The following is a 21,129-nucleotide window of genomic DNA, read 5'->3' on the forward strand; positions in this document are numbered from 1 at the left end:
ATAAATCAATGTGCTTTAGTAATGTTGTTAAACAAAACAAACTTTAAACCAAATATTGACTTGATAAGGCACCTTTAACAGTGGGATGGTCAGTCAGTTGTTGGTATCTTTATGTGATTATTTTAACACAAATATTGACTTGATAAGGCACCTTTAACAGTGGGATGGTCAGTCAGTTGGTGGTATCTTTATGTGATTATTTTAACACAAATATTGACTTGATAAGGCACCTTTAACAGTGGGATGGTCAGTCAGTTGGTGGTATCTTTATGTGATTATTTTAACACAAATATTGACTTGATAAGGCACCTTTAACAGTGGGATGGTCAGTCAGTTGGTGGTATCTTTATGTGATTATTTTAACACAAATATTGACTTGATAAGGCACCTTTAACAGTGGGATGGTCAGTCAGTTGTTGGTATCTTTATGTGATTATTTTAACACAAATATTGACTTGATAAGGCACCTTTAACAGTGGGATGGTCAGTCAGTTGTTGGTAGCTTGATGTGATTATTTTAACACAAATATTGACTTGATAAGGCACTTTTAACAGTGGGATGGTCAGTCAGTTGTTGGTATCTTTATGTGATTATTTTAACACAAATATTGACTTGATAAGGCACCTTTAACAGTGGGATGGTCAGTCAGTTGTTGGTAGCTTGATGTGATTATTTTAACACAAATATTGACTTGATAAGGCACTTTTAACAGTGGGATGGTCAGTCAGTTGTTGGTATCTTTATGTGATTATTTTAACACAAATATTGACTTGATAAGGCACCTTTAACAGTGGGATGGTCAGTCAGTTGTTGGTAGCTTGATGTGATTATTTTAACACAAAAATGGACTATAGGTGAAAAAAAACCCATGTCATTACCATTTTTGTGATTTGAACTGGTTACAACAAACACTTCATGTTTTTTTAAGGATGCCCTAAGCCATTTGTGTGTGTTTTCTGTTTCCAATTATGTTTTGTTGTACGACTCTTCACCCAGGCCTGTCGAGAGAGCCGAGTTCTCAGCATGTGGGTAAACTGGCCTCATCGCCACACACTGTCCGTCCACCGCTCGGCGACCAGAAATCTCAACCTGATATAAAGACGATCGCTGGGTCTCTGAAAAAAATCAACTCTGAGCTGTCTCGCGTTCTCAGTGCTATCGGCAGTCAGAGCACGCCCAGTCTGCCAGTACAGGCTCCGGTGTACACTCCACCAGGTATGTCGCACGTTCTCAGTGCTATCGGCAGTCAGAGCTCGCCCAGTCTGCCAGTACAGGCTCCGGTGTACACCCCAGTAGGTACAAGTCATAACAAGGGACACACAAACAAAATTATTTTTGTCACAATATATTTTATTTTTAATTTTTATTTGTTTTTGCATTGTGTTTTTTTTTCATTTGTTTTAAGTGGAGTGTCATTATATTTGATTTCATGTTTCCTTGATATACTCTGTATAATTAATAATTAGTAAGAACAGTAGTTCTTTTAATTTTCTTCTTGATATAGTGTTTTAAAACATGCATGTGGTACCATAGACAGCTGACCTGAATGGTACAACAAAATAGGCTACTACCGCTATATATATATTTGTACGTAATTTATCCTCAAAAGTGTATAGTTCAACCAGCTACATACAGTAGCTGTCATATCCTACTTATTATTGATTCGTTTTTTGTGTGTCTAATTAAATGATGGATATGTGGTCATAAATTAGAGAAAAATAAAACTATTTTTCATTGGTCTTTAGCATTGGTCATTCAAAAGTGTTTCCAAAATGGTTTATGCTAACTTGTGTCGTGCAAATAAAATCACTGAGCAGATATTGGTATTGACTACTTTGAAATTATTACATTTATATGTTTATTGGTTATGCTATTTAATATTAAAAATATAGAGTAACTGTGTTTGTTAATATGAAGCTCAGAGGTATTTTATTTATATTTCTCTAACATTTGCATATTGTACAAAAATTTAAATTAAAACCATTATGTAGTAATATTAAATACAATACACTACATCATTTGTCAAATCGATTGTTGACAAGGCATTAAATAGTGGATTACTTTCATACACTGCAGGGGGTAAGAGCAGATAACTGATGTTAGTTTGTCTCTAAAATATCCTCATGCAATATAAATGTTACTTAACAGATATGTAATTATTTAGGTTAGATTTATGAATTTGATGATTCATTGCAATCAAATTAATTACCTAAGTTTGTGCAACTGTTGAATGGAAGTATAATTAAAATGCCCCCCTGTTGTGTGTGTTTCAGACATGCCAGCCAGTCACGTTCCGATCTACGTGCCTCATCCGCCGTCCGTTCAGTCTTCCAACTTGACCAGCTTGAACCCATACATGTACGTACACTGCTAATAAACACTTGTAGCCATAGCAACATGTTTTCAGCTGGCCAGTACCTGTGTTTTCATGCTAATATCTGTGTATTCAGTGTAGTTCTGGTCATCCTTGATGGAAAGATCCTTTGCTGCTAATCGGAAAGAGTAGCCGCCCATGTAGTGGCGACAGCGGGTTTCCTCTCAAAATCTGTGTTGTCCTTAACCATATGTCTGACGCCATATAACCGTAAATAAAATGTGTTGAGTGTGTCGTTAAATAAAACATTTCTTTCTTTCTTTCTTTCCTTGATTGAGTTTTGCCTCAATAATCTTATATGTAACAATTTATTGTTTGCTTCCAACTGAAACATTCCTTTCTTTTAATTAGCACCAACCCTCAGCACCATGTTGATTACTCTCGACTGGTGAGTTCAGCAGAGGTGTCGCTCGAGAGAAAGTGGAGAAAATACTTCGGAGGTTTGTGTTTATTTTCCTCCTCTGTTAAATATACAGCTGAGTTTGCTATAAATATATTCTGATACATATTATATATATTCTTTGTTAAATATATACAGCTGGGTTTGCTATAAATACATTCTGATACATATTATGTATATTCTTTGTTAAATACAAGACTGGGTTTGCTATAAATATATTCTGATACATATTATATATATTCTTTGTTAAATATAAAGCTGGGTTTGCTATAAATATATTCTGATACATATTATGTATATGCTTTGTTAAATACATGACTGAGTTTGCTATAAATATATTCTGATACATATTATGTATATGCTTTGTTAAATACATGACTGAGTTTGCTATAAATATATTCTGATACATATTATGTATATGCTTTGTTAAATACAAGACTGGGTTTGCTATAAATTTATTCTGACATATTAAAGAGAATCTTTGGGGTGAGCTACACAAGTGTTAAGCTGTCATTCAATAAAAATAGTAAATGCCAATTTAAGTTGAATATGACAAATATATTTCAATATTAAATCACTCAATCTACATTATTGGAGCCAAGTTCTTTTAGGTGGACTGACACTTGTGTGTTTACTTTCTCCCTGTGGATGACATCCCTAACACTGGTGGAGTTTCAGTTATCTCGGTGTTCATTATCTGTGAGACATATCACTTTGATATGTAACAAGATGTTTTGAACCATATGGATAATAATTGTAAATATAAAGAGTGGACGTTAGTAGTAGCAGCAGTAGCTTCCGAAATCCAGTGACTGCTGCCTGCAGTTGAACAGTCTGTGTCAGCCAGTGTTCTGCAGGTAGTTTCTATTGTTATTGATGTTAATGAGTTTATCTGTTCTCGATGGTTTGTTCTAGATCGTCGGCCGCCCATGATGACCAGTGCCAGCATTCTTCCAAGTTCTACTGCTGTCGGGCCGGGCCCTGTCAGGTGAGAAAATTGATTTAAATTTGAATTACTATAAAATTTAAATTTTAATATCAGCTTGGGACAAATTTAGGGCTGATGCTACCATATAGAGCAATAATTATCAAAAGTTCAAAATTTTCTGAATGTACATCATAAATTATTAACCCTTGTTCAATTAATAATAGGTTTGATATATTTCTAATTCAAAGAACAAATATCTATTTACAATATTTATTGACCTTCCTTTCTGCTGTAGATTTTCAGCTTGGAAACAATAAATCAATTCAGATTGAGTCTACATTTATTTTTCTTAAAATAAATGTACTCTACAGTTTCAAATATAGATGACAAACATTACTTCGGACTCGGTCTTCGTGTGTATATCTTTCAATGAGTGTTCATTATTTTCAATCCTGAGTAAAAAGTTAACTTTCTTTAGATACCTATATTTGTAATATAGAAATATGTTATCAATTTAGACTGAGTCTTCGTGTATTCATCTTTCTTTCATTGTTTTGTATTTTTACTGTAGAGACCATCCACATAATTTAGACTGAGTCTATATGTATTTATATTTCTGTCAGTTTTGTGTTTCTACTCTAGAGACAGCTAAGTTACTTCAGACTGAGTCTGCATGTATTTATCTTTTTACTTTGTCTTTCTACCCAGAGACCAGTTCAGACTGAGTCTGCATGTATTTATCTTTCTACTTTGTGTTTCTACCCAGAGACCAACTGTGCCAGTTCAGACTGAGTCTACATGTATTTATCTTTCTACTTTGTGTTTCTACCCAGAGACCAGCTGCGCCAGTTCAGATTGAGTCTGCTGGAGTCATCGTGTCGCGCCCCGTCGACGGTGGACCGACTGGCAGAACACAAGGACTGGCTGCGCCGCTTCCACCAGGCGGACGTGACGTTCGGGGCGTCGGTTGTGAAGGCCTCGGCCGGATCAGACGCGGGATCTGTGTATCCTTGATCTCATCACAGTCGTAACGGGTTAGGTTCAGTTTAAATCTTTGTATGCTGTGTATCCTTGATCCCATCACAGTCGTAACGGGTTAGGTTCAGTTTAACTCCCTGTATGCTGTGTATCCTTGATCTCATCACAGTCGTAAAGGGTTAGGTTCAGTTTAACTCCCTGTATGCTGTGTATCCTTGATCTCATCACAGTCGTAACGGGTTAGGTTCAGTTTAACTCCCTGTATGCTGTGTATCCTTGATCTCATCACAGTCGTAACGGGTTAGGTTCAGTTTAACTCCCTGTATGCTGTGTATCCTTGATCTCATCACAGTCGTAACGGGTTAGGTTCAGTTTAACTCCCTGTATGCTGTGTATCCTTGATCTCATCACAGTCGTAACGGGTTAGGTTCAGTTTAACTCCCTGTATGCTGTGTATCCTTGATCTCATCACAGTCGTAACGGGTTAGGTTCAGTTTAACTCCCTGTATGCTGTGTATCCTTGATCTCATCACAGTCGTAACGGGTTAGGTTCAATTTAACTCCCTGTATGCTGTGTATCCTTGATCTCATCACAGTCGTAACGGGTTAGGTTCAGTTTAACTCCCTGTATGCTGTGTATCCTTGATCTCATCACAGTCGTAACGGGTTAGGTTCAGTTTAACTCCCTGTATGCTGTGTATCCTTGATCTCATCACAGTCGTAACGGGTTAGGTTCAGTTTAACTCCCGGTATGCTGTGTATCCTTGATCTCATCACAGTCGTAACGGGTTAGGTTCAGTTTAACTCCCTGTATGCTGTGTATCCTTGATCTCATCACAGTCGTAACGGGTTAGGTTCAGTTTAACTCCCTGTATGCTGTGTATCCTTGATCTCATCACAGTCGTAACGGGTTAGGTTCAGTTTAACTCCCTGTATGCTGTGTATCCTTGATCTCATCACAGTCGTAACGGGTTAGGTTCAGTTTAACTCCCTGTATGCTGTGTATCCTTGATCTCATCACAGTCGTAACGGGTTAGGTTCAGTTTAACTCCCTGTATGCTGTGTATCCTTGATCTCATCACAGTCGTAACGGGTTAGGTTCAGTTTAACTCTCTGAATGCTGTGTATCCTTGATCTCATCACAGTCGTAACGGGTTAGGTTCAGTTTAACTCCCTGTATGCTGTGTACCCTTGATCCCATCACAGTCGTAACGGGTTAGGTTCAGTTTAACTCCCTGTATGCTGTGTATCCTTGATCCCATCACAGTCGTAACGGGTTAGGTTCACTTTAACTCCCTGTATGCTGTGTATCCTTGATCTCATCACAGTCGTAACGGGTTAGGTTCAGTTCCTGCTAGAATCGGTGTCTCCCCACTATTGTACTAAAAGTTAGAATCACTGTAACCCACTTGAAATGTTTTTACTAGTTTTCTCACTGGGTAGGGATGGAGGATGTCTCCCTTAGCAGCAACATGTAAAATGTATTGTTATACATGTATATTACTTGTTTTTTGGAGGGGTGGATGGTGATGGGGAACATATATATAATAAGATTCAAAGTGAATAAATAAATAAATAAATATATATATATATATATATATATATATATATATAAATTGCTTTCATTTCTGATTAAGGCCCAAAACATTTTGAAGCTGGGTTTGGGTTTGGCAAATATTGTATCGAGCAAAAATGAAATGCACCGAATTGAATGTAACAAAACGTGTGTGTGTGTGTCTATGTCTCTGTCTGTCTCTCTCTCTCTCTCTCTCTCTCTCTCTCTCTCTCTCTCTCTCTCTAGCTCTCAAAACCAAGTGGAATTGTTAAACATTATTTTCCTTTGAACTAGTTTTCACAGTGACTGTTACAGAAGGTTTGTTAATGCTGTTGTCTTTGTTGTGTTTTCCTCCTTAACTTGAAACAGCACCAGTATTGGTGTCGGGTCTGAGCACAGATTCAGCGAACCTCTGTCATCCAGCTCCCCAGTCCGTCACACTGTGCCCCCTCGCTTCAACTTGGACGAAAACAATGAAGTGAGGGTGACGCAGTACTGAGTCTGGGCCGTCTACATGTGCGTCACACAGAGCCTTACAGACTGAGTCTGGGCCGTCTACATGTGCGTCACACAGAGCCTTACAGACGTGCCTACCGTGTGGTGGTGAAGGAATCTCAAATGTCTCATCTTCGTTGTAATCAGCAATTCTCACCATGACAAACTGAAATCTTTAAATGGACTTTCTAGAGTTGACTGTTATTGTAACTTGTTTTCAAATAATAGAGCTATTCTATCAACTGAAATAACATTGTAAAATTAAGAAATATTCACATTTTGCCTCATTATGTCACGGTCACTTACTAAATATATAAATTAAACATCGATTTCATTTCTCATCTGATTTTCATGAATGTTGACATACAGAATAAGGATTTGCAGCATTTCTAATGCCTTGTTTATCGAGAGAGATACTAATATTCTAAAAAAGAAAGAAAATGCATTTAATATATCTATATCTATTTGTTGGTAAAAAGTCTCTGTTAGAAACATTTTACAATGGATTTAAACTCAGGAATGTCTGTTTAACCCTGTGGCTCATGATGTTGTTGATGCTGAGTTGAAATGTCTGTTGACTTGTTATTAACCCTGTGACTGGGGATTTTGTTCGTGCTGGGTTCATGTTAAACATTCATCCTGTGTGAGGAACACCGCTGAAGAGAAACATTTGAAAGTGTCTCAGCTCAAGATCGAGCTGCAATATTATCTAATCATTTATTATTGTTAACCCCAACAGGTGACGTTTTTCTTTGTTCTTATTAAATTGTCATTCATTTGTTAGTTATTGTTAGATAACCTGTTATTGGGGTAAATCAAAATGAACTACAAGTGTATACATACCTGTTGAATCTAGAACAAACAAAGGTTTTGATTTTGTATTTTTATTGTTGTTGACCTTTTTTAAATGGATGACTTTTATATATAGATTAATGTAATTTTGTATGCAACAGGGTGGTATTTAAAGTGCCTTTTATAAACATTTTCAACTGTGCTTTAAAGTGATGAATTCAGAACCACCAGAATAAAATATGCATATTCTATCAGCTTGGAGATATGAAGGGGATTGTGATATGTACAGTTTATAATATAACATTTACGGTATTAAATCATGAGACTTGATCCGATAACAGAAGACTTCTGTGGAATACAGGAGAGATGACAGGTCTCAATAAAAAAATTGTTTTAACACACTGAGTAGGAAGGAATTTGAGTTTGACAAGCACCAAGTTTTTGGTGGAATGGTAAAAGAAATTTTCAGTCTTTTTTTTTTTTTTAATGAAAGAAGCTTGTTTGGGGTTTTTTCTGATGATTCTGCAAAATTGATGGTGCTCTATATCTGAAATTTAAAGTTTTCAAACAGATTATTTTGTACATGCTGCTTTTTAAAATTATTTTCTTAATTTAATTTTACAGAAATTATAAATAGAAATGACAACTTGTATATAATGTTATAAATATTATTATTTTAAATGGATACAAGTCATTTATCAGAAATGACTGCAGGTATTTGGTGTGCTCAGCATTTGGTTGAGACCATCTCGTTTCCCAGGCATCGTATAGATGGTATAGAAATGTTGGTATGTTATTGGTATTAACATGAAGACTCATGGTTCACATTAAACATGTACGAGATAGCCAGGATTCATTCACCCTTATGTCTCATAGTATCATGATCCTTTGAAAATCATGAGAAATAAGTAGCTGCTATGTTATTGTGTGTTCTCATTTGCAATATGTTTATTATTTTTACAAGTAGTATTTGGTAGTTGTTTTAGAGTACAATCACTGAAATATTAAAAGTGTAACATCGCGGCAAAGTCAGGTGATTGGAAAAGGGACGTTACACTGGTCAGGTCAGGTCAGGTCAGGTCAGGTCAGGTCATAGGGTTTTACGTGCACGTTCAGAGCAAGCAGTCGTAGCACACGCCTGTCCAGGACAGGAGACATTACTGTTAATTGAGGTAGTTAATATAAGCAGGATCTGAAATGAACATAGCCCTTGCCTTCGTTATCCTCCGGGACCAATGAAAATGTAGCAATGACTACAACAGGACCGGATACATGTCCCACTAGCGAGTACATGAGACAATCATTCAAAACTGTTATAATCTGGGTCATTTAGTATTAAACATGCTAATTCCAGACACTAAAACCAGCAAGAACTGACAATTTCAAGCAAGTATTTGAGATAGTCATTAGTTGTCCAACAATAACCAGATGTTGTGGTTAAGTCATCAGATCTAAGGCTGGTAGGTACTGGGTTCACATCTTGGTACCAGCTCCGACCAGAGCGAGTTTTGTGCAGCTGTAAGGCCACTACGCCAACTTCTCTTTCACCAACCACCAACCATCAACCACAAACCTTGCACAGGCAGTTAACTGAGGTATGTGCCCAGAACAGATCTTTGTTATTTTAATTCTTAAAGAAATAATAATAATAATAATTTCCTAAGTAGATGGACATGTGTATCGGTATATGTACAATATTAAAACAAAGATGATGATTTTAAGTAACTTTTGAAAAGGTTTTGTGCCAATCACTTTATTCAGATGAAGTTTGTCTTGTCCTTTAACATACAGGTAAACATTATGGCAATGTCTTAGTTTAATTACTGGTAGGAATAAAAAGCAAAATATTATCAAGTGTGTTTAGTTAATTGAGGCCATTTAATAAGTATGTAACACTGGAGGGTTGTTTGCATTTAAAATACATTTAATGTTATGGAATGGGGGGTGGGGGTTGGGGGGGGGGGGGGGAGTGGTAATTGTTGCCTTATGTTGTTATATAATTGTTGAACGGCCCCTTCACAGAAATGTGTATTGAAGTAGTCTTTCTTTTTCTTTTTTATCATGTATGTATGTGTGTATATATATATATATATATATATATATATATATATATATATATATATATATATATATATATATATATATATTCTCAACCCCTGCAATTAAAAATGTCTAAGGCAAAAACCATGCCATGGGAAAATATTGAATATAGTCCAGAGCAAAAAAGTGCCATAGAGAATTGCGCTCTCCCCAGCATTGCCGATTGCCATGGGCAACTGCAGGGGCTGGTATCTTACAAGTATACAGTGTGGAATATACAACTTGGAATCTATTATGAATGGATATGTTAACTATGTAGCAATATCTGTGATAACGTATATTATGTATTCTGTTATTTGGCGATATTAATGACATTATTTGGGAAATGTTGATTTGCTGTACTAAATAGAATTTTTATAATTATAGTTTTTCTGTCTTCCTCTTAGTGTATCTGCTCTCCGTTTATAGATATTTTCCGATGTCGTTGTTAATCCAGTATCTTCCCTCGCTTGTCAGGGAATTATAGATAATGTTTACTGTGAACGTCGGGATTTGTACATACTGTTGTTGCTGGATTTGTGATGAATGTATTCCTTGTTTTATTTAAGAACCTGAATGACTTGAAGAAGATTGGATAATTTTATTAATATGATTGTTATTTCCTGAATCTTAGTTTTTACATTCTTTTATTTCTCGTCCACACACTGATCTAGTTTTGAAAACAAAAAGTATAGTTTACCAAACAAAATATGCAGGCAAATTAAAAAGGGAAATATTTTTATTTAAAAAAGAAATCCATTTTCTTTGGAAATAAGAAAGGGCCTGGAATTGTAAGGATATTATGTTTACCCTGGTGTGGTGTGAAACGTGTATGTCTATTGAGAGAGAGAGAGAGAGAGAGAGAGAGAGAGAGAGAGAGAGAGAGAGAGAGAGAGAGAGAGAGAGAGAGAGAGAGAGAGAGAGAGAGAGAGAGAGAGAGAGAGAGAGAGAGGGGAGAGAGAGAGAGGGGGGGGGGGGGGGGGCACAGAGACACACACACACACACAGAGAGAGATGCACACACACAGTTATTTTATAATTTATACAGTCCTGGGCCTCCTCCTACGAATCGATCTTAGCGCTAAAATCTTTGAAGTGCATTTCGACCTTATATACTTAAGATGATCTTAGCGCTAAGATCGCATCGTAAAAAATGGGGCCCTGAACGGTAGGCTTTAGGGTGCCTAAAAAAACAGAACAATTTTTATGGTGTTTACGTTTCTTGTGAATAACAATTAAGAGTTGAGTGAATAAATCAATAAATTTTATAGCCACCTTATAAAAACTTTTGTCATAAAGTTAATCTTTTAATCAAATTCAAATCTCAAAGGGCTCATTGATTTTTTTACGCTGGTTCTGAAAAACCACCACTGATGCACTTGATACACTCAACGTCATAACTGTGGTTCATTGTGTCTTACAGTCAGTCCCCTAGAAGATCTGATGTAATCAAAAGTCAAAGATAACCTTTGTAAGTAGTATTCGAATGTGTAATGTCAAATCCGTCCATATTATAATAAATGATTAAACCTTTGTTTCTGTTGTTTGATGATTGCTTTTTATTTAATTATGTTTTGTGCTGGGGTGTCGATAAATATTAATTTTATCGTTCATTTTTACTTAATTATTGATTATTACCTCATAAACCTATATTGAATAAATTAATTTTCTGTATCTCATATTCTTTGGGGTGATAAAATATATTAGCTGAGGGTTTAGGCCAAGCACAGTGTTTTCCAGTTGTTTTTTTGTTTTGTGTTTGTTTTTCTTCTTCTCGTTATTTGGGGGGGGGGGGGGGGGGGTGTCTAGTTTCATTTCCATCCGTACCTGTCTGAATCCACTCTCAATATAGGTGTTAATTTGTTCTTTAACGTTTGTAATCAGAATGAGCCTTCCTTAAAATGTGGCGAGTTATAGCATGTTGTATCACCACTGCCGTAATCTCGTTTTGTGTAGTCGTACATGAACTAACTGGCACATCATTTATTGATGTCACTTAAACCAGGACTGTACCCAGTACCCGCTCCACACCCCAGAATATATGAATAGTGCTATTTTTAGTTTGAAACATCACTGGGATGGGGTGAACGATATGCACCTATCCTCTGGTAGTCATTCTATGATATAGCATTCCCTTATAGCTGCTGACCATAGTTATTAGTGTAAATTATTTCATCTATGGCCGGGGGTGGGGGCGGAGTTAAATTATAACATACCTTTTTGCATAACATCAATATTGGTAAAATCAACGTGTCTGGTAATATAATATACGAAGTAATATACAGTGTTTGAATAATGGCATACCTCCCAGCCCCATACCCACTTCTCCCCTCCCAGCCCCTTGCCCACATCTCTCCTCCCAACCCCTTACCCACATCTCACTAGACTGGTTTTCTAGTGACCCCTTCCCAAACACTAGCAAACAGATCTGATTAAAAATTTAAATTCCTAAATCAGGGCCGAAAAAAATTATAGAAACTTAAAGAAAATTATCTTAACCGTTTAAGGAGTTTTAGCCTATTAACTACTCGGTTGCCCGCCCCCCCCCCCCCCCCCCCCCCCCCCCCCCCCAAACAAAAAATCCTAGCTACGGCCCTGGAAATGCGTTTATATAGAACTAACCCTGACCAGGTGTTAAACGTAATGGTTAGGGTCATCCATAAAGTACATTATTATCAAAAAGTATCAGAAACACATGTTTCTGTCCACCTGTTCGTGATAGGTGAAAATTAATGTTATGCGAAACAAAAAATGAATTTCTGAGAATAGTGATTGACTTGATCTAGTGGATAACGAATTTGTATCTGTATTACTGGCCATTAGCAACATGTACAACATATTGTTTTATTAAAGCCACACTCTTTATGTATCAAAGTTCGTGTTTTTATATATCTATGATGTTATCGCCTACCTATCTTCCCATGACAATCACCGTCCACACTTCGTCATCGTACAGTGTGGACCAAAGTCCCGAGTTTGCCCCTGAATAGAACTGCGGAAATATCGGAGCAGTTCTTTCCATATGGATTGTACGCATTTCATAGAAACATAATGAGGTAAGTGTATCCGTTATACGGAACTCTTATTCGTTTAATTAACTAATTACAAAGAAGAGGAACAGAATACTTGATTAACGGTCATATACAGTGAGGACTAATTAATTACATACCTCCCAGCCCCTTTGTTTGCTAGTCGCCTTCCAGAACACTAGCAAACAGATTGGATTTTAAAGATGGTTTCCAAAGCAGACGATATGACTGTAAATAGCGGGAATAGATTAATATGAAGTATAACGGTGATCGGGTGGAAAACGTAATGGTTAGGAGTCATCGATAAAGTACATATGCCCACATGGAGGAGGTGTTTCGGGCATTAGGTACGAACATGGTACGAGGAGGGGGTGTTTGCTAGCTGATAATGTACATATGCCATTGTGTTGTAAACTTATGTTGGCGGTACACTCTATGAGATACACATTAAATTCCAATTAAATGTAAAGTTTGTTTAAAACCTTTAAATAAACTTCTTTTTTTCTTGAATATCTCAGAATTATTGGTGTAAAATATTACGCAATCCAACAACCGAATTGTATCCAGTATATCTTTTATGACACCTACAGCTATCTGGTCATTTTGACATTTGGTCTAGATAGTAAGAGAAAAAACCCGCTACCGCCACATTTACCAAATATGACCGAGACGGGTTTTTGCCCACTTTCCATACACAGGACAACAAAATGGCAAGACACATTTTAATTTAGTTTCGTCCGTATTTTCAATAAAGATTGGGCACACGATTGAGCTGGGTTGTCAGTAAGAACAGAGATTGATGATCAATTGAATTGTTTTTGTTGATTAGTAATGCATTCACTCTGAGGGCGTGGGCGGGATTTAACTCAGTCGGTTGTGTGCTCGCTTGTACTGCGGACAAAATGTTGCCAATATACACAAAACTATTCAATGTTATGCTAAATAACAGTATTTTCCCAAATGAATGGCTGATAGGAATGATTAAGCCAATCTTTAAAAATAAAGGAAGCCGTTCTATACCAGAAAATTATAGACCAATAACCTTATTATGCTGTAACTCAAAACTATTTACAACGATCCTAAATAAACGACTAAATGACTACCTTGAAGAAAATAATATCTTAACTGAAGCCCAGACTGCCTTTCGAAAAGGCTACTCCACAACCGACCATCTGTTTAATATATATTCTTTAATCGAAATTTTAAAAAGAAGAAAAAAGAAATTATTCTGTGCGTTTATTGATTTCCAAAAGTATATCAAGAAGCTTCCTTTGGCAAAAATTATTAAAATTATTAAACTATAACATAAACGGCAAATTCCTTAGAATTATCCAAAAAATGTATCAAGGTATAAAATCCTGTATCAGTTTAAATAACGAATGCTCACAATTCACCTGTCCTATTTTCACTTTATTTAAATGACTTAGAAAACCACCTACTAAATTCTAACTGTTCGGGGGTAGCCACCGCTATAGATGACCACGATTGCTTTCTAGACATCGGTATCCACTTACTTTGTCTCCTACGATACTGCACTACTAGCAACCAATGCTCACGATTTGCAAAACAATCTAAATGTCTTTTTGGAATACTGCAAAAAATGGAAACTTAAAGTAAACAGTGAAAAAACAAAAATAATAATATTTAATGGAAATGCAAATGACTATAAGAAAAAGTTTACTCTCGGAGATAAGTCTCTTTAGAATGTTAAAGAATACAAATATTTAGGTTTAACGTTCACTAAACAAAACAAATTTAAAATAACAAAACAATGTTTAATTCAGCGTGCAACTAAAGCAATATATTTTGTTTTATCTAAAGCCAAGGATAATAATTTGCCAATTGATTGCAAGATTAAATTATTTGTTCAATGGTCCTCCCAATACTTTTGTATGGCTGTGAAATCTGGGGATACGAAAATGTGGACATAATAGAAAATATTCATATAAATTTTCTTAGACGATTATTGCCAGTAAAAAAGGGTACGTCTATTTTTATGTTATATGGGGAACTTGGTAGAACGCCACTAAAACTAGTTATAGATCAAAGAATTATAGGATTCTGGGCACGTATAGTTAAAGGTAAATCTACAAAAATCACTAATTTAATTCTTAATTATATGATAAAAGAATCTGTTGCAAACGGGCACAGCTATAACTGGCTAGAAAATTTAATACACCTGTTAAATAACCTAGGCATGACCGATATTTATATGTCGAAAAATTTCCCATCCGTAAAAATACTAACTGAGCATGTTAAACGAAGGCAACTAGACCAGTACCTACAAACATGGCATAACAACATCGAGTCTACATCCAAAGGCAAAACATATTCTATTTTTAAACAAACTTTAAATTTGGAAAAATACTTTATTAAATTACCCGAAAAATTGTGGACCAACCTTCTGAAATTCAGAACATGTAATCATTATTTACCCATAGAAACAGGACGCTGGAATAGCATCCCAGTCGAAAATAGATTATGTACATTGTGCGAAGAAAATTATATTGGAGATGAATATCACTACTTATTTAAATGTAATTATTTTATGAATACACGCAAAAGGTTTATAAAGCCATATTATTATAAAAAAAACCTAGCACTCTTAAATTCAAAGAACTGTTTAATTGTAATAAAATAAGCACTCTCCGTAAATTGTCAAAATTAATCTCTGAAATTACAAGTAAATTTAGTAAACCATAGATAAACATCTTCGATATCATTTTATACTTTTAAAAGTACTGACGTATAAAGATTTATCTGCTTTATTTAAATGTTCTGTCACCACGTGTCTTCTTTTTAAAATGTGTATATAGCTATTTTGAATTATGTCTGTATATATTCTATGAAGAACTCCTGTTGTCATCTTGTCACTGTAAATAACTGTTGTAAACTATGTCCTCATATGCTGTCGTTTGACGGCCTGAGTGAATCGAAATAAAGTTTGAAAGTCGCAGGATTGAATCACCTCTGTGGATCTTGAACTGATTTGGATTTTTTCTCGTTCCACCAAGTGCACCGCAACTGGTCAAGGCCGTGGTAGGTGCTTTTCTGCGGCCTCGGTAGTGTAGTGTTTGAGCTATCCTATGGAAGACCAGTTCTCTGATTGGTTTTGATCCCGTTCCAACCAATGTGACATCCAATAGTCGATGGTTAATTAATCAAATTGCTCTAGTGTCGTAAAATAAAATATAAAAAATAATGTTAACAAGTGCCCCACGACTGATATATCAAAGGTCTTGGTATGTGCTGTCTGTCTGTGGGAAAGTGCATATAAAAGATCCCTTGCTGCTAATTAAAAAATGTAGCTGGTTTCCCCTGATGACTACGTGTCAGAATTACCAAATGTTTGACATCCAATAGCCGATAATTAATTAATCAATGTGCTCTAGTGGTTTCGTGAAACAAAACAACCTTTCACTCTCAGGTTGGCGTCGCTACTGGAATACGAACCCCATAAGCCTACCTGCTGGACATAAACCTGATGACTTGCCCACTAAGCCACCGACGCCTAGCTTGGCAAGTGAGTCGTTTGGTCCCTTACAGTTTTCAATATGATTAAGAAAAAATCCACGAGAAAACGACAAATGTTTTCACGTTTCAATTTGTCCCATCCTAAGACTGCTGCATGAACGAAAATGATTATGTACCATTTAGAATGTATGAGTGTTGAAGAGGGTGTCATTTTAAATGTTTGCTTTGGGGTTTTTTGTTGGGTTTTTTTTTTTTTTTTTTTGGGGGGGGGGGGGGGGGGGGGGGGGGGGGGTTGGGGGGGGGGGGGGGGGTTTTGCTGCTGCTGCTGTTATTTTTATTTACCTTTTTGTTTTTTCAAGTTAAATGATTGAACCAGTGTAGGTATTCCGAATCGGCCATTGTAGTGTTTTTATGGCAACAATAAACGTGTAAGTCACAGTGTTTTTATACCATTTTATCATGCGATGCGCTTATCAAATTGTTAGATAACTGTGTAGCATGCCATACTGCGTGTGAATACTTGTTATCTAGAGACAGGACACCTTAATACCCTCTTAGTTCTATTATTATTATCAACACATCAGCACACCACCTACATGAAAATATTCCAGCGATATTTAAAGGTAGTAGTATTTTATTTACTTTAAGCCGTGTGGCTCATAAGCATACAAGTATATACAATATTATAAATCATATATAAATAATCATCAGCATAAACATAAACAAGTGGATGTGTATTTGAAGGATGGACAGTTATACATGTTGCAATCTTAAATATTTTAAATATTTTCCAAGGTTACAAAGTTGTTTTCTATTCTGAACAGACAGTAATTGTATTAATTTAAAAACAGACGGTCTTAACCAGTAGTATTTTTTCACATACAATACGCGAATATGCAAATACAATGGACATATTAAAATAAAATGAAATTCATCTTTAATGTTATCCAGATTGCACATACGACATTTTCTCTGTGATCGTTCAGTTCCACAATACCTTTCTTGTTCAATGAGTAATTTGTGTGATGAAACACGAAACACGGTATTGGTTTACCATCTCAAAATAAATTGTGTAGTAGTACAAAAAGGTATACTAATTAATGTTGTAGTTGTAATATCGTAGTAGAGCTAGTAGTAGTAGTAGTAGTGGTAGTAGCAGTAGTAGTTGTTGTAGCAATAATAATAGCAGTAGCGGTAGTAGTAGTTGTTGTTAGTATCATTTCTCGTATATTAATGTAAACTCTATATAATTACAATTTTCTCTTACAGCAGAGAAAGGCTGCTGCTACTGTGACACTATCACCAACAGCTGAACAGTATAATATTGTCTCTCTAAGAGTCATCACCAACACACAAACAGCTGATCAGTATAATAGTATCTAATCTAGTAATCACCAACACACAAAGAGCTGGTCAGTATAATATTATCTACTCTAGAGTCATCACCAACACACAAAGAGCTGGTCAGTATAATATTATCTACTCTAGAGTCGTCACCAACAGATCAAGAGCTGGTCCGTGTAATATTGTCTACTCCAGGGTCATCACCACAACACAAACAGCTGATCAGTATAATAGTATCTATCAAGGGCCAGTATACTGGCGTCTTCTCTAGAGTCATCACCAACACACACAGCTCGTCATGAAACCGTGGGCCTGGTTTGCATTCTGCCTTCTGCTAGTGACAGACCCTCTTCGCTGTACAGATTACGAATGTCGAACCATTCACCGAGAGGGCGGGAACCTGTGGTGGAACTGCTCGGACACGCTCTATCCTGAATTCCCTCACCCGGACGAGATCCCGAAAGGCGTCAGTTTGATAGATCTGAGTTACAACAGGATTTTGGACCTACACCGGATAAACATCACGTGTGACGGATACCCAAAGTGTAACGCGTGTTTGGCAGTGTTGGATCTCAGGGACAATGAGATAGAATCGATAGACAAAGACACTTTCCAGTCTTTGTTTTGTCTGCACCAGCTCGATCTTTCGCACAACAGGATCAAAGGGGAAATAATAAACGAAGAGACTTTCCAAGGACTACACAAACTGAAATCTTTATCCTTAAAAGGGAATCCTCTGGTTTCTGTACCAGACAGTTCCTTTCTGTTTACAGAGCTTGGCGATTTAGTTCATCTTGATTTATCGAACTGTAAAATATCGACTATCGAAAAACTTGCGTTGTCGGAGCTCAATGTTTTAGAATACATTGATCTGAGTGGAAATGAACTGGTTACTATTGACCCGGAAGTGTTTAGAGGTCTTCATTTCCTGCACACTCTTGACCTCAGACATAACAAACTGGTGAAACTAGGTGCGGAGAGTTTTGAACCTCTTCTTGTTTTACAGACGTTACTTCTCGATGAAAACCACATCGAGGTGATCCACCCAAAGGCGTTTGACGGGTTAGGCATTCTTGAGACCCTTTCTCTAGGAACCAATCGGCTCAAACAAATTCCATTCCTTGCTTTGCGGGCGATGAACAACCTTCAGCTGTTTAACTTCAGCGCAAATGTCGCTGGGACCTTATCCCAGAGTCCAGTTCGGGATCTGAAACTGGCCATCACAACGCTGATCATAGAAGACATGGACACGCTACACGACATAGGCAACCACGCCTTCAGTGCGCTCCATCAGCTGAGATACGTGCACATCACCCGCAACAAGTTTCTCAGCAGCATCGGCCACGACGTGTTCAGCTCGAAGCACCTGCGTGAAGTGTTTCTCAACGACAACGGACTCCTGGGACTGCACGAGGACCTGCTGTCATGGGATGACCTTGACGAGCTGACCTTGCAGAACAACCGCTGGAGGTGTGACTGTAACCTCAAGTGGATGCTGGAGAGCTCGCGATTCAACTACTCCATAACGTAAGTTAGGTCCAGCGCGGGACGTAGCCCAGTGGTAAAGCGTTCGCCGTTGTGTGTTCTATTCTGTCTGCCGGATGGTGCATATAAAAGATCCCTTGCTACTAACGGAAAAAATTAGCGGGTTTCTTTGTCAAATTACCAAATGTTTGACATCCAATAGCCGATGATTAATAAATCAATCTGCTCTAGTGTTGTGGTTAAACAAAACAAACTTTAAACTTTATGTTAGGTTCAAACTGAACCGGGACCGATCTACACATACCTTCCCACAGACACGCCACAGCATTTGATACACTTTCTTTTTTTAACAACACCACTAGAGCACATCGATTTATTAATCATCGGTTATTGGATGTCAAACATATGGTTATTTTGATACAGTCATAGAGAGGAAACCCGCTATATTTTTTCATTAGTAGCAAGGGATCTTTTATATGCACCATCCCACGGACAGGATAGCACATACCCCGGCTTTGATATACCAGTCGTGGTGCACTGGCTGGAACGAGAAATAACATTTTAAAGGCAGTATTCACTTTATCTTACAGATGCCGTACGCCCGATAAATACAGAGGACGTGATTTAATTACCTTGACCTCCGGTGATCTCCGCTGTCCAAGGTCGCTTCTTACCATCGTTGTTGGCAGCGTGTTTGGCATTATCGCCGTGGCTGTGGTGGTGGCAGCCATTTTGTTTTGGAAATACAGACGTGATATCTGGTTCCAGAGTGTAAAAGGGAAATATATTAAAAGATGAACCTATTTCAGTTTTAATACCGATCGAATGAATGAATGTTAAACGAGACCCCAGCACGAACATTTTAAAGGCAGTATTCACTTTATCTTACAGATGCCGTACGCCCGATAAATACAGAGGACGTGATTTAATGACCTTGACCTCTAGTGATCTCCGCTGTCCAAGGTCGCTTCTTACCATCTTCATCAGCTGCATTTTGGGCATTGTCGCTATATCCCTGGTAGTGGCAGCCATTTTGTGTTGGAAATACAGACGTCATATCCGGCTCCGGAGAGTAAAAGGGAAATACATATCTGTGTATCAGAAGGATGTGGGTGACGAACCGACAACCAGAATAGAACTGGAAGAGACTGATTTGGTCAGCAAATACGCCACTGATGACTGACACAGAACCAGCTACAGCTAGTATGAACTATGTCGCCATTTTATAACAAAAGCAGATAACTCGTATACTTCTGAGATGTCGGTTTCAAGTGCAATATAGAATTTATAGACCTTCCCGGCCTCCATGAGCATTCTTTTGGGAATTAAAAAAATTATTTCAGGTTCATTTGACATAAGAAGAAAATTAAAAGTGTTTTGGAAATAACAAAAAACTAAAATGTGTGTAATTTAGAAAACATTCGGCTCAAAAATAAATAACTTGTGGTTTATACTATAGTAAGAAAACAATGTTCCCTGGTGGGAAGGACTATAGATGTCTTTTCTTCACATTTCTGATTGGTATGTTGGCTAACACGTGTTACTTTGCCACCAATCAGACAGGACCTAGAGGCTCTTGGGACCGTTTAAGTTTTTATCGGATGGTTTACAACACCTTTGACCGTATAAAGTCAGGCACGGCGGAAGCAAGTACACATTTTGAAAAATAGATGTCCTGAAATGCAATTTCCTGCATTCTACAAGTAAAATTCAGCTCTGCCTTAAGATTTACTACTACTAATATTTTTGATTCAGAATTATTGACGGGGCTAGAGCCACCCCACCCCACCCCCACCCCCAGCGTATGGGGGGGGCGTATAAAAGATTCCATGCTACTAATGGAAAGATGTAGAGGGTTTCCTCTCCAAGACTATATGTCATTATTACCAATTGTATGCCATCCAATAGCTGATGATTAATAAATCAGTGTGATCTTGTGGTGTCGTTAAACAAAGCAAAATTCAACTGTTGTTTTGTAGTGAACCATTATGGTTTTTAACTTCTCCCCTGGATGTTTTGTAATTGAACCATGATGGTTTTCAACTTCTCCCCTGGATGTTTTGTAGTTGAACCATGATGGTTTTCAACTTCTCCCCTAGATGTTTTGGTCTCCTATTTTCAAAACGTTCGCTAGTCATTGTGTAAAATAACATGTGCTCGTGAAATGTGATGTTATTTTAATTGTCACGTAGTTG

At 37.1% G+C, this 21,129-nt stretch overlaps 2 protein-coding genes across 4 annotated transcripts in view; both read left to right on the forward strand.

The window, feature by feature from the left end:
* LOC121372455 (centrosomal protein of 164 kDa-like) overlaps positions 1-11,135 on the forward strand; it is a 76,507-nt gene extending 65,372 nt beyond the window's left edge. For all 3 annotated transcript variants that reach the window (XM_041498761.1, XM_041498765.1, XM_041498764.1), the window contains 6 exons: positions 998-1,216; positions 2,275-2,359; positions 2,727-2,815; positions 3,691-3,763; positions 4,537-4,707; positions 6,606-11,135. In XM_041498761.1, the coding sequence (XP_041354695.1) occupies positions 998-1,216; positions 2,275-2,359; positions 2,727-2,815; positions 3,691-3,763; positions 4,537-4,707; positions 6,606-6,735 (767 nt within the window). In that variant the 3' untranslated portion in view covers positions 6,736-11,135. The remainder of the gene's footprint in view (positions 1-997; positions 1,217-2,274; positions 2,360-2,726; positions 2,816-3,690; positions 3,764-4,536; positions 4,708-6,605) is intronic.
* A 6,612-nt stretch (positions 11,136-17,747) lies between these two features.
* Positions 17,748-20,117, forward strand: LOC121372006 (leucine-rich repeat-containing G-protein coupled receptor 5-like). Its single transcript, XM_041498244.1, has 2 exons — positions 17,748-18,976; positions 19,826-20,117. Exons 1-2 carry the CDS (start codon positions 17,748-17,750, stop codon positions 20,115-20,117), a joined length of 1,521 nt encoding a protein of 506 aa, XP_041354178.1.
* Positions 20,118-21,129: the final 1,012 nt, after the last annotated feature.

Source organism: Gigantopelta aegis, chromosome 4, assembly GCF_016097555.1.
Source record: "Gigantopelta aegis isolate Gae_Host chromosome 4, Gae_host_genome, whole genome shotgun sequence".
Classification (NCBI taxonomy): Eukaryota; Metazoa; Mollusca; class Gastropoda; order Neomphalida; family Peltospiridae; genus Gigantopelta; species Gigantopelta aegis.

Excerpts from the sequence above, each read along its gene's own strand:
- LOC121372006 (XM_041498244.1), top strand. The coding sequence starts at position 17,748 with ATGAAACCGTGGGCCTGGTTTGCATTCTGCCTTCTGCTAGTGACAGAC. Across the intron at positions 18,977-19,825 it reads CGATTCAACTACTCCATAAC|ATGCCGTACGCCCGATAAAT; the intron begins GTAAGTTAGGTC and ends TTTATCTTACAG.